Here is a 14346-nt window from a genome sequence, read left to right as displayed (position 1 = left end):
AAAAAAATGAAATCTTGCCATTTGCAACAACATGGATGGAGCTAGAGAGTATGCTACATGAAATAAGCCAGTCAGAGAAAGACAAATCCCATATGATTTCACTCATATGTGGAATTTAAGAAACAAAACAAATGAACAAAGAAAAAAGAGAGACAAAGCAAGAAACAGACTCTTAATTACAAAGAAAAAATTCATGGTTACCAGAGGGGAGGGGTGGATGAATGGTTTATTAAATAAGTGATGAGGGGGCGCCTGGGTGGTGCAGTCGGTTAAGCGTCCGACTTCAGCCAGGTCACGATCTCGCGCTCCGTGAGTTCGAGCCCTGCGTCGGGCTCTGGGCTGATGGCTCAGAGCCTGGAGCCTGTTTCCGATTCTGTGTCTCCCTCTCTCTCTGCCCCTCCCCTGTTCATGCTCTGTCTCTCTCTGTCCCAAAAATAAATAAACGTTGAAAAAAAAAAATAAAATAAATAAATAAGTGATGAGGATTAAGGGGTGTACTTGTTCTGATGAGCACAGGGTGATGTACGGAAGTGCTGAATCACTATATTGTACACCTGAAGCTAGTACTACACTCTATGTTAACTAACTGGAATTAAAATAAAAACTGGAAAAAATAAAACAAAAAAACAATGGAGTATCTCTTCCAGATAGTGTTCCTTGGCCTCCCCTATTTGGTTATATATAGGCCACCCTCTTCAGAAGATCTAAGACATTCTATGTGTACATCTCTCATCACACTTGGCATGTTTTCTTTCAGACTCTGGTTCTGTAGGAGCAGGATTTATACGATTCTTTGCATTTCAAAACAGCACTTTGACCACTGCCTTAGCCAGAGAACCACAAAACTCTCAAGATCTGAAATAAGTTAAATTCAAAGTTTGGACATAGTAAAAAAGTAGAGTTTTGTACAGTAATTACTTTAAGAAAAAATAATTAAGGACATATAATGATTTGAATGTCACAGCTCTAAAACATGTATTGTTCTTCTTAAACTAAGGAAGCAGATACTCCTCTTTAACTTCAAATCCCAAGTCAATTCAAGAGCACATAGAGACAGCAGCCTTTGCAATGTCACAATATTTTTTAAAGCACATTTACTAAATTACTCTTAAATATTTGGTTTTACACTTGAACATTTCTTTTTTTTATCTCAATTATTTACCAAAGTATTTTTGACAGATTATTCAACCCTATGAACTACCATTAGAAGTGTAGATTTTTTTTTAATGTTTACTTAATTTTGAGAGAGAGACAGAGAACATGAGCAGGGAAGGGGCAGGGAGAGAGAAGGGAACAGAGGATCCGAAGCAGGCTCTGTGCTGAAAGCAGAGAGCCCAAAGTGGGGCTCGAACTCACGAACCAGGAGATCATGACCTGAGCTGAAGTCAAGCTTAACTGACTTAGTCACCCAGACGCCCTTAGAAGTATAGCTTTAACATGGTAAGAGTTGATGCCAATCAGAACATTAGCCACTATATTATATCTGCTTTAACCTATAAGCAGCACAGAAAATTTCCCAAAATAAAATATGATGCCATTACTTTTCAGCTTCGTTAATAACCTTCAATGTATTCCTCTAAAAATTTATTTTTTTTAAATACTCCTAATTGAGATAATAAAACAAATTGAGAGAAAAAAGGTTTCCAGCTTCCTTTCTTACCAAGAAAAATAAGACTGCAGCCTGGCAGACAGGAGAACTAGAATTTCCAAGGAATCTAAGCCAGGCAAGTCAAAGCTTTAGCTTACTTCATGCAGAAGACAGGATGTGTGGTGTGAGCCCTGACAAGCAGTACAAAGCGCCACTGCAAGAACCGTAAGTGAAACTCAGCGACTGTCTGACTCCTCATTACTGAGGATGTGCGGCAGCGTCTGACCTACCTGGCTTATCCCGTCGGGAGAGATCTTGTATGACTGCAACTTCTGCTTCAGCAGCTCTGGATCACTGTGACGGAATGGGCACCCTGACAACGAAAAACAAGCCAGCACACCAACAAGGTTATTTACCCGGGACTTAGTACAATACCACACTCGAGAGACTGTCTAAGCTCCCCTTAATTGTCTAACAGCTTATTAATAAAAAAGTTAATTGCCCATGGGTGCAACTGCTTTCCTCTCTTTATCTAAATGACGATTTAGTTGTATGGTTATCAGGACACTACAGGCTCAAGAGTTACATAAAACACTACAGCATTCTCAAGCAAAGTTGCCCATTCGCTAGGAAGAGGAAACAGTTTTAATTATGCTACTTGCTAACAAGTAGAGATAACCACAAGGTAGCTATAAAACAGTTTATCTAGAAACTTTATACAATCTCACATTTTATTCTTATTTTTAAAAATTACATTAAAAGACTATGAGAAGATAATGTAAACAAAAAGAAAAATGTACAAGCTCCAAAAAATATAAAAATCTCACATCATTTTCAGATGTAAATTTTATGTCTATTTCCCACAAAGTAAAATCCATACAAATTTAATAGGAACCACAGATGGGAATGAGACAGACAAATGAGAAAGTGTTTCACAGAAAAATAACCTTTGTAGATACACATCATCTCTGTATTATTTCACGAGTAATGCAATAATAATGATGAACTACTAAAGTATTTGCATAAATAAGAACGCAGAAGAAATGAAATGTAAAAACTGTATTATAAGGACAAAATCTAGAAAATTTCATATATTTTAATAAGAAACAGCAATATAAATGAAAATACTTATTTTAAAATTTAATTTTGGAAGGCAGGTTACTTTTTTTTTTAAGTATACAGATGATGGATCTATAAGTTAATTAGAAACAATTATGCATTTTTAATGAGAGCAATGGGAAATGGGTTATAGCAAAAACAGGAAAGGGCCTAGATGCCAAACAAACACGTTTACCAAAAATCTTAACTATAAAAAACATCCACTAACCCTATGGACTCCTACAAATAATGAAAATTCACAAAATTCATAGTTTATACTTCATTCAGATTAAAACTATAAACCTGTAGTACAAGGAAACATAATGAGCAGCTGTGTAACATGTGGCTAAGAGTCTGGAGCTGTAACACCTAGGTCTGAATCTCAGTTTCCCGCCTAGCAGGTGGGAGACCACAAGCAAATTCTTATCTTGTCGCTGACTGAGCTTCACTTTCTGCCCAGTGAAGGAAATAATCACTCACAGAACTCTTGTGAAAACACAATATAAACCTTTTATATGCTCCTGGCATATAGTAAACACTCAACATGTATACGCTGTCGTTATTATTCTCAAAAATAAAAATAAATAAAAATCTGATAATGAAATTGCAAAAGATACCAATAAGAAAGAAATGAGGCTGCACAAGGAATTCTTGGGTAAGCCCAGAATTATTAAAGGGCACAAAAAAAGGAGATTAATTGAATTATCCAAATTACATTTGAAATAATGACTGTATCTGTATGGAAAAAGTTATAAAGGGCAAAGCCAAGAAGAAAATGAAGATTGCCAAGGTACTAAAGGTCACAAAAAAGTGTTATTAAGCTATGCTGACAATAAGCAAAAAAACAGAAAAAAACGATTACTACTTAGAGAAGCTGGTGTTATTTTAACAGATAACAGACAGAAAATAAAGCTCAGTAACTCCTGTTTATTTTTTTTCCTTCTTCCACGTCAAAGAAAATTATCTTCAAAACTGGACAGGGTTGAACCAGGTAACCAAAAATGAAGTGAATGCACACCCACTTAAGTATCTGACAAAACTTTCCAACATCCATTTGCAGAAGAGACGGATAAAGTTAGTCTGGAATGTAGTTATGTATAGATTCATAACAGTGCTGGTTAACGAAATGATACCAACACAGGGGACTAAACAGTTTTATGAACAACGTAAAACTAAAAGGACAGGGATATCTCATTTCTAGTCTGGCCTGTGAAGAGCTTATACACTGCTCCATCCTAACCAGGAAAAAGTTGAACTGAAAAATCAACAACTCTGTTTAGACTCATCAAAGAAATCAGATCACAGGGCACACCACTGTCCCCTAAAATTGGAGAGAGTGGCAGATACAGAAAATCACAACATACCAGAGCAGAAATCTCTGCAGGAACCAGTGCTGGGGTAGGAAAAACCTTACCTATAACTGAGAAATTTTTGAAGTCTGGACAAGTCTGAGCATCAAAAACTCCAAGGAGACCCAGTCATAGGGAGGCCCCATACTTCGTAAGCCTAACTTCCAGGAGCTCTACCAAGTGCTCACGGGGAATAATAGAGAGAAATTTTCTCAAGCTTCTGGCATGGGGAGGGGAAAAGTAACCATTTTAATACTATAGAACAATCTACTCTTAATAAGGCCTGCCCTCAGAACAAACTGTTTTACTGGAGCCTAAACTTATGGGGTTTTATCAGAGGTAACCTATCAGGCGTAGGGAAATACCCAACTCCAGCCTCCTCTAGGCATCCTGTCCCACCTAAGGGAGAAAAACTGAGTCACTGTTGAAGTTAATAGCCAAGGGCCACAGACTCACTAAAAGACTAAGCAGAGGACTACAGAACACCAACCTCTCCACCTCCCTGCTTACCACCATATTACTAAAGGTCTATTTATTGGAATTCTTTTCATCCAGTATGTCATGTCTACTTTTTAACAAAAAGTACAAGGCTTATCAAAAGGCAAACAATACAGCTTTGAAGAGACTGAACAAACATCAGAACTAGAGTCAGATATGGCAGGGATAGTGGAATTATCAGACCAAGAATTTAAAATAACTATGGTTAATGCTAAGAGCACTAATGGAAAAAGTAGACAATGTGCAAAAACAGATAATGGAGGCAGAGAGATGGAAATCCTAAGAAAGAATCAAAAAGAAATGCTAGAGAACTAAACACTCTAATGGAAATGAATGTCTTTTATGGGCTTATTATAGACATGGCTAAGGGAGGAATCTCCAAGTTTGAGGTTATGCCAATTGAAACTTCCAAAACTGAAAAACAAAGACAAAACGACTAAAGAAAGACAATAAGAACAGAATATGTAACACCTGTGGGGCATTATGAAGGGTAGTAATGAGAATTCCAGAAGCGAGAAAGGAAGGAATGGAAGCAGTATTTGAGGCAATGGAGAATATTCCCCAAATAAATGTCAGATACCAAACTACAGATATAAGAAGTCCGAAAAACACCAAACAGTATTAATGCCCCCCAAAATATAGCTTAGATATATCATATTCATACTTGAGAAAATAAAAAGTAAAGAAAAAATCTTGAAAGAAGCTGGCGGGGGGACACCTTACCTACAGAGAAGCAAATATAACAATTATATCTAACTTATCCTCAGAAACCATGCAAGCAAAAGAGTGAAGTGAAATATTTATTTATTTACTTATTTATTTTTTGGACTGAAATATGTAAAGTATTTAGAGGGGGAAAAAAACCTCCACACACCTAGAATTCTGTACCCTGTGAAATTATCCTTCAAAAGACAAGAAGAAATACTTTCTTGGACAAACAAAAACTGACATAATTTGTTACCGGTAGACCAGCAAGGCAAGAAATGTTAAAAAAGCTCTTCAAAGAGAAGGAAAATGATAAAGGCCAGAACTTGGGTCTACCTAAAGAAAAGAACATCAGAGAGTAAGTAAAGGTAATATAAAAACTTCAGAGTGGGAAAATACATTGAGGATATTACATAATGATAAAGCAGTGCATACTCCAGGAAGACATAACAATCCTTAATGTGTATCCATCTAGCAATAGATCATCAAAATACAAGAGGCAAAACTGGTAGAACTGCAAGGACAAATTGATGTATCCCCTATTACAGACTCTAATACTTCTCCATCAGAAATGGACTGATCCTGGGGCGCCTAGGTGGCTCAGTCGGTTTAGAGTCTGACTTTGGCTCAGGTCATGATCTCCTGGTTGGGCTCTGTGCTGACAGCTCAAAGACTGGAGCCTGCTTCGGATTCTGTCTCCCTCTCTCTCTCTGCCCCTCCCCTGCTTGTGCTCTGTCTCTCAAAAATAAATAAAGATTAAAAAAAAAAAAAAAGAAAGGAAATGGACAGATCCAGCGGGCAGTAAATCAGCAACAATAATCAGAATTCAAAAGCACCATCAATTAATATAATTGATATCTATAAAATGGCTATATCCAATAATAGCAGATTACACATTCTCAGTTCACAAGTAACAAACCACTCTAGTGAAGGATGCTGCTGATAGTGGCAGGTTGTGCAAGTGTGCAGCAGAGAGTATGTGAGAACTCTTTGTATTTTCTGCTCAATTTTGCTGTGAACCTAAGTGCTCTAAAAAAATTAAGTTTACTCATTAAAATAAGGACAGATCAATGTTTCTAACAAATAATACGAACTTACTGAGTGTCTGCTAAGTAGATTATTTTTTACCTGATAGAGTTTAAATTAAAAATAAAATAAACAATGGACTGGAATAAGATTCAGTTTAACAGGAATAAGCAATATAAAATCCTGCATTTGAGCTAATAAAAATCAACTACATAAGTGGGAGTTCTAGGATCTGGTAAGTGATAAAAGAATCCCTGGGAGTTTTACTAGGCCAAACTAAATGATCTAAGAAAAGTAATGTATTTTCTCAATAGAAGTATGTGGTCAATCAAAGTGTAGAAGACATAAGCAATTATTCAGGGCACGTGCAAATAAATCTGACTTTATAAGTCTGAGGGTGGAGCCTGATAATATGCATTTCTAAAAGGTACCTTAAAGTAACTGACACAAGTGATGAGAACCACTCACTGTGAATACCAGTACTGGCCACCTTTTATCTATTAAATATGAAAGTAAAGGCATTTTTTTTAATGCTCTGGACATGTCAAGCATCTTCCTCAAAATTCTGTTTGTGATTATTTGTATCTTGATCCATAACAGCCTATAAATGCATAATCTTTTAATAAAGAATTACATTCAAGATGCTGAAACAATAATTAACAAACATCCTTCTACACATTAAAAGAAATGCCAAGGGCGCATGGGTGGCTCAGCTCATTGAGTGTTTTACTCTTGATTTCAGCTCAGGTCATGATCTCACAAGTCATGGGATCAAGCACACATTAGGCTCTGTGCTGACAGCAAAGACCTTGCTTAGGATTCTGCTTCTCCCTCTGTCTCTGCCCCTCCCCTGCTCATGTGCATGCTCTCTTTGTCTCTCAAAATAAATAAGTAAACGTTAAAAAAAAAAAGTGCTAAAAGAAAAAAGTTCTGACACATACTGCAGTAAGCTTTAGTTATCTAAAGTATTTACTAATGTGGATTATTAAAATCATTCTCTGACATACCAGACAAATGAGGAACTTTTCAAGGTATGTGCAGAGAACTATTTTAGAAAAAAATTGAACTAAGAAATCTACAATAAAAAGTTTAGCCTTTTTTTTTTTTTTCAACCTACAGTAACTCAGGTGAATTGACAGATGTTTGATACCATGACCCGCTAAATTCCTCACTCAATCTCATTCATTAATGATACTAAAACACACCTTTCCTCAGTAGTCTTTTGAAAATTAATGGATCAACTATTCTATAATTCAAGGTACTCAATTTCAAAAACCTTTGAAGAACCTGTATTAGTCTCCTAATCATGAGAGAATCAGAAAATGGCAGGTGAAGGGGGACACTGAGAACTAAAGAGCCTGGTCCAGCACAATCTTTAGCATAGCTGAATAAACTCTCTTGCTGACCTAGTTCAGTAATACGACAGATCTCTAGAACAGTGCAGGAGCACAGTGGTGACTGACACAAGCTACAAGGGATATGGTGATACAAAAAGCCATCAATCACACTGCTTCACTGTTTCCTATAGAGCTAGTGGGGTTTCTACACTTCACAGACATGTATCCAGTGGAAGCACTTACCATGATAATCCCCTTGGCCTGGTGGATTGGTTAGAATAATCTTCATGCAACTGAAAGGTGTATAGTCAGTTCTCTTGCCTTCCTTTCCAAAGCTATGACGGATATTGTAAGAGTAGCCTTTGTCAAACTGGAGGAAAAAGAAGAGGCAAAGTAAGTCAATATCATCTAGTGGTGTCAGCAGTGACAGACAGCTATAATCAGAGTACAAAATGGTATTTTCTAAAATAAATTCAGCATTCATAGGTAGATGTACATATCCTATACATCATTCGAGCCCTTCATGTACAAATACATTTTTTTAAAAGTGCAAAACTTACAGGAAACAAATTATTCAGGTAAAGACAGCAAACGTTTACATGTATATATGTTTAACAATGAGGATAATCCTTTCCTGAGAGTAATCAAATCACCCATTTCTTGGTTTGATTCCAGAGCTTATAATGAATGTATATCAGTTTAGTCTCAACCCCCTTATCTTAGTACTCCCTGAATTCCTATATCCTACCTATGCTACTTCTGAAATGCATAACACAATTAATCCCTTCTTCTGTATTCTCACTACAGGAGAGAAGCAATGTGTAAAAGAGAAGCAAAGCAAGAAGAAATGCAAGCCAATGCTTGATTAATGAACTACTGCAATTGCCTCCCATCTGGAATTCCTGACTCCATGTTTACAAAGCAAGCTAACAGTATAAAAAGGAGTTTGAAGTGGGTGGGAAAGAAAGAAAACAGGAACTAACATTGATTGAAAAGCTCAGAATAGTAGGACTTAGCTAATACTTCAAGGAAAGTAAGAAAGAACTAGATTAAGAGAGTAATATACTGTATTATTTTGGGGGGGTGAGATTTTTAAATTTCAAGTTACAACCTGAAATACACAGATCTCAAGTCTACTGTTTTATTGGTTTTGACAAATCACTGTACCTATGTAATCCATACTCCTATCAAGAGACAGAATGTTTCCATCACCCAGAGTTCTCTGGTGCCCCTTCCCAGTCAACATTCTTCCCTCCCCTCCATACGTACAAGAAACTACCGATGTGATTTTCATCACCATAGTTTTAACTATTCTACAACTTTATATAAATGGAATCACACAGTATAAAGTATTTTATAACTCACTTGTTTCATGACTTTATGTTTTGAGATTTATGCCATTCATTCCACATACTGTCAACAAGCCCTTTTACTCAACTATAGACCCCAACAGTTAAAACCAAAAAAAGACAAGATTGCTAATTCATGCTCTAACTAAAACCTGCTGCACTTATTTCTTATCACGCTTCCTTGAGGCATTGACAAAGATGTTTTGGCAATGAATGGAATGTTCCAACCACCCAGACAGAAAGGCCTTGATAACAAAGAATGCCTAGAAGACCATACCCCACCTGTCCCATTTTGTGCCCATGATCCAGTGCTGAACACATACCAACACCCAACCACGATCACATGTTCTCTGCATGCTTTCTTGCCCGTACCTCCCTGAATGTCTATAAAACTCTAGGCATCCAACTTGCCATGAAAGAGGTTGGATATTAAGACTTGAGCCTGCCACCACCCTGGCTGCTGGCACCCAAAATAAATTTCTCCCTCTTTTCTAAACCTTCTCCCTCTTTTCTAAACCTTCATCATGAGCTTCTCTCACGATGAGTTTATCCAAGTTTGTTCAGCAACAGTGTAGGCAAACCCAGCCAGGAACTATGCTTTCGATTTGTCCATCCCTCTCAGTATTCCCCAGGATGGGGCAGTTGGCCATGGCAGCATGCCGGGGCTTACCCGTTCACTTCCTGAGTTAGCAGCTATGATAGACTGATTGCTAACACTATCAGCAGTTTGTTCCTTTTATTGCTAAGTAGTGTTTCATTGTATGAATATACCAGATAGTTTATCTAGTTCTCTGGTGATGGACACCTGGGCCATTTTTCCAGTTTGGGGCTATTACCAATAAAGCTACCATGAACATTCTTGTAGATGACTTTTGTGGGCCTATGTTTTCATTTCTCTCAAATGCTGCCAGAATTGCTGCCAATAGTTTTCCAAGGTGACCGACCATACTATTTTATAGCCTACCAACAATGCATGAGAGTTCCACACTGTCCCCAAAGTTTGGTGCTGACTCAATTTTGTTCATTTTAGCCAGTCTAAAGGGTAGGCAGTGATATCTCACTTTGCATTTCCCTGATGAGTAATTCTTGTGAGCACTTTTTCATATCCTTTCTTTTCATATGCCTTACTTTGGGTTTTTTGTCTGTTTCTTTGAATCTTTACCTTTGTTCAAACATGTTCATGTTTGCAATATTGACTTCCTGCATCACTGACCATATATAGATACATATATGTATATGTGCATATGCATATATATTTTTTCCCAAGATTTTATTTAAATTCAAGTTACTTAACATATAGTGTAGTACTGGTTTCGGGAGTAGAATTTAGTGATTCATCACTTAACATACAACACCCAGTGCTCATCCCAACAAGTGTCCTCCTTAATACTCATCCCATTTAGCCTATCCTGCTGCTCACCCCCCTCCATCTACCCTCAATTATTTCTCCAGTTAAGAGTCTGTTTTGGTTTGGTTCCCTCTTATCATATAGTATTTGTCTTACTCTGACTGACTTATTTTGCTTAGCATAATACCCTCTAGCTCCATCCACATCATTGCAAATAGCAAGATTTCATTCTGTGGGTTTTTGGTGTTTTTTTTGTTTTTGTTATTTATTTTTGAAATAAGAGCATGAGCAGGGCAGGGACAGAAGGAGACAGGATCTGAAGCAGGCTCTGCACTGTCAGCACAGAGCACGATTCAGGGCTCGAACTCATGAACTGCGGGACCATACATGACCTGAGCCTAAGTTGGACACTTAACCAACTGAGCCACCCAGGTGCCCATGATGGCTGAGTAATATTCCATTGTATGTATGTATATGTATGTGTGTGGGTGTGTGTATACACGCACGCACACGCGCACACACATCCCAACTCTTCTTTATCCATTCATCATGCCTTATTTTGTGAAGTGTCTGTTCAAATCTTTCTCCCATTTAAAAAAACAGATTGTCTTCTTGTAGGAATTCTTGATAAGCTCTGGATATAGCCCTGGTGTCAGATATAGGTGTTAGAAATACTTTCTTACAATCTGTGGCTTGTCTATATATTTTCTTAAAGTTGTTGTCTTCTGGTAAGTAAATGTGTTTATTTTTCATGAACCCCAAGTTATCAATTTTTTTTTATGGTAATGCTCCCTGTGTCCTCAGTCAGCTTACAAAGATATTCTCCCATGCTGTCCTTTAGAAGCCATGATGTTTAATCTCTAAAGTCAGGTCCTTTTCGTCTCAACTTTTGTGTGTAAGGTAAAGTACAAGTCCAGGTTGTTTTCTACCCCTCTAGGGGAGGAAGGATCTTCATGGCTGGTTCATGGTTCATGGCTGGGGCTCAGGAATCAAACTGATCAAAGACATTCACAAGAAAAAAACCCATTTAATTACATATGTACATAAAGTGTGCTGATGGCAGTCTTAACGAAGAAACAGGACTCAAGGAGGTAGCCATATGAGTGAGGCTTATATACCAGTTTAGGCTAAACCAAGAAAAAGGGATTCTTGGTGGGAGAGGCAAGTTCTGAGAAGGTGAGCGGAGGAAATATATGGCAAATAAAGGTTGTACTGTTTTGCAGATGAGTCTCTTGGGTGATAAGAGTTGTCTGGAGTAGCTCTCTTCCCCATACAGAGACATCTTAACAAATGTAAATTTCCTTTAAAAGGGGAAATTTATATTTTATTTTCAGGCAGTTAGGAGGAGGTAAAAAGTTCTTCTGGCTTCTGCTGGTTTTCAGTTGCCTTGAGCTCAAAATAATTTTTATGTCAAAGTGACATATTTTGGGGTGGCATATTCTAGTACCCTTCAATACTATTTGCTGAAAATATTTTTCTTTCCTTACTAAATTTCTTTGAATAGAAAGAGACTCATAAATATAAAGAAAAAACTAGTGGATGCCAGAGGGAAGGGAAGTGATGGTATAGGTGAAATAAATGAAGGAGATTAAGAGGTACAAACTTCCACTTATAAAATAAATAAGTCATGGGGGAGGGGTGGCACCTGAGTGCCTCAGTTGGTTAAGTGTCCAGCTTTTGATTTAGGCTCCGGTCATAATATCAGAGTTTATGGGATGGAACCCCGTGTCGAGCTCTGTGCAGCCTGCTTGGGACTCTCATTCTCTCTGGCTCGCTCCCTCTTTTTCTCTCTCTCCCCCTCCCTCAAATAAAAATTTACAAATAAATAAACAAGTTACGAGGATAGAAAGTACAGCATAGGGAATACAGTCAATAATATTGTAATAACATTGTAAGGTGACAGACTACACTTACTATGGTGAGCGTTTTGTAATGTATAGAATTGTTGAATAACTATGTTGTATACCTGAATCTAATATAACATTGTATGTCACCTATACCTCAATTAAAAATAAAAATAAAAATTGCTTTGGTACCCTGGTCAAATTTGACCATAAATGTGTGGGTCTAGTATTCCACTAATCTGTATGTTTGTCCTTTTGTCTATGCCACATTGTTTTAATTACGTAATCTTTAGAGCAAGTCTCAAATTCAGATAATGTAAGTCCTGCTGCTGTGTTCCTTTTCAATATTATCTTGGCTATTCTATGTCCTTGAATTTCCATATAAGTTTTAGAATCAGCTTACCAAGTTTTATTTAAAAAATGCCTGCTGGAGTTTTCAACAACTGGTAGCTTATGGCTTCATAACTACCTATCTGCCCACTAGAAAACTACAACCAGGAGAACAAATGGCATTTCAACTAAAAGAAAACTTTCAAAAAAGAAGAAAAACTTTCAAATCAGTATATTTCATTGGTGAAAACCAGAATGTTGAAAGTTCCAGCAAAAAAAAATTTCCAGCTAACATCTTTAATGAATACCTTCTGTTTGTTTCATCAGTCATAAACATTAACTATAATCAATCTCTGTGAAAAATTTTAGGTATGGAGTGAATTTAATTAGATACAAGATTTCCGTATGTTCTTCAGAAAACTTTGGGTCAGCTATTCTATGCAAGTAATAGTGTTAGAAATAAGCCCATCGACCCAATCGAAGGAGGGACCGGGAAACATGGAGCACAGTGAAATAAGGCTTTAATCAATATTCTTCCAAGAGCAGGTGTCTGTTGGACAGGCACACTCAGGGCGGTTACAGCAGACAACTTATCTCCGAGCATTCAAGTCCCTCCCCTGATTCCTCACTGGCTGAGTACTACAGAGGTTACAGCCTTACCCTGAAGTCGCCTATGCCCAGGTAAGGCAAAAGGTAGTCTGACTGGAACAAATGTACATTCCCTGAGATTACGAGAGACTTTGAGCCCCTCCTCCCTTTGTTCTTTGGTCCATGCTCATTGCAAAGCCCCCCAAAATAAGCCCATGAAACAGAGAGGGGAAGAACCAGGAAGTGAAGTATCTAAGGGTTTGGGGCTCCATTGAGGGGGGAGCCCCACATATTTCCAATAGGTTGTAAACCTATTGTTAATTAGACAGCACAGCTTTCATTTGGTATTTCTGAAAATGAAACATCTCCCTTCTCACAATGGCAAGGTACTCTCTCTAAAGGAAGAAAAACTAAAACTAGTATCTTTCACCTCCCTTTTCGTTCCAACTTATTTACTGCCTCCATGTATGTATGTATGTCTAAAATTTGGACCTTATAATTAAGTTTTCAGACCATTCATGTATTTATCACACAAACTGTCTTCTCTAGTTTTCAGACTAGCAAACTCTTGAAATATTGTACAGAAGGTACACTGATTGGGAGATGTTTTCGTTACCAAATGATCTATCACAGCTGCTAACTCAGGAAATAAATGGGTAACCCCTGGTGTACCACAGCAGCCAACTGCTCCATCCTAGGGAATCTCCAGGGGGCTAGGCAAATCAAAAGCATAGCTGCTTGGCTCTGTTTGCCAATACTGTAGCCGAACAAACTCCAGAAAAACTTGTCGCAAGAGAAGTCAATAACTGGAGATGTGGGTTTGGAAAAGAGAAAGGGAGAGATTTATTTCGGATGCCGGCAGCTGGGGGAGGTGGCAAGCTCAAGCTTTAACAACCAACCTCTCCACTGATAAGAAGGAGACCTAGTGTTTTCTAAAGGGAGGGTCAGGAAGGTATAGGCAAAAGAGCAGAAAGAGAGAGCACATGACCACAGGTGGGGGGCGGTATGTGTTCAGTATGGGATCACGGGCAGGGAAGGGGACAAGTAAGGTGTGGTCTTCTAGGCATTCTGCTCCTGTTTCTGGTCTGGTACTTAGAATGTTCCAACACTGCCAACACCTCAAGAAAATGCAGTAAGAAATAACTGTTGGGGTCTATAGTTGAGCAAGAAGGCTTGCTGACATTTTCTTAGAGAACACTTTCTAGGTATCCACCTCTACAAGTCAAAGAAATATTTCTTTTTTTAAACTTTTTTAATGTTTATTATTCAGAGACAGAGAGAGAGAC

General features: G+C 37.8%; 1 protein-coding gene across 1 annotated transcript in view; it reads right to left on the bottom strand.

The window, feature by feature from the left end:
* The window catches only part of PRIM2 (DNA primase subunit 2), a 342261-nt gene that overhangs the window by 64683 nt on the left and 263232 nt on the right, over window positions 1–14346 (bottom strand). Inside the window, exons 11-12 of the mRNA XM_025925313.2 lie at window positions 7845–7971; window positions 1879–1961 (exon numbers count right to left, since the gene is read on the bottom strand). Coding sequence (XP_025781098.1) covers window positions 1879–1961; window positions 7845–7971 — 210 coding nt within the window. The remainder of the gene's footprint in view (window positions 1–1878; window positions 1962–7844; window positions 7972–14346) is intronic.

This window comes from Puma concolor, chromosome B2 (assembly GCF_028749965.1).
Source record: "Puma concolor isolate L17-30 chromosome B2, mPumCon1.1.hap2, whole genome shotgun sequence".
NCBI classification, from domain to species: domain Eukaryota; kingdom Metazoa; phylum Chordata; class Mammalia; order Carnivora; family Felidae; genus Puma; species Puma concolor.
Note: the sequence above shows the minus strand (reverse complement) of the source record. Positions and strands in the feature narration are given on the sequence as shown.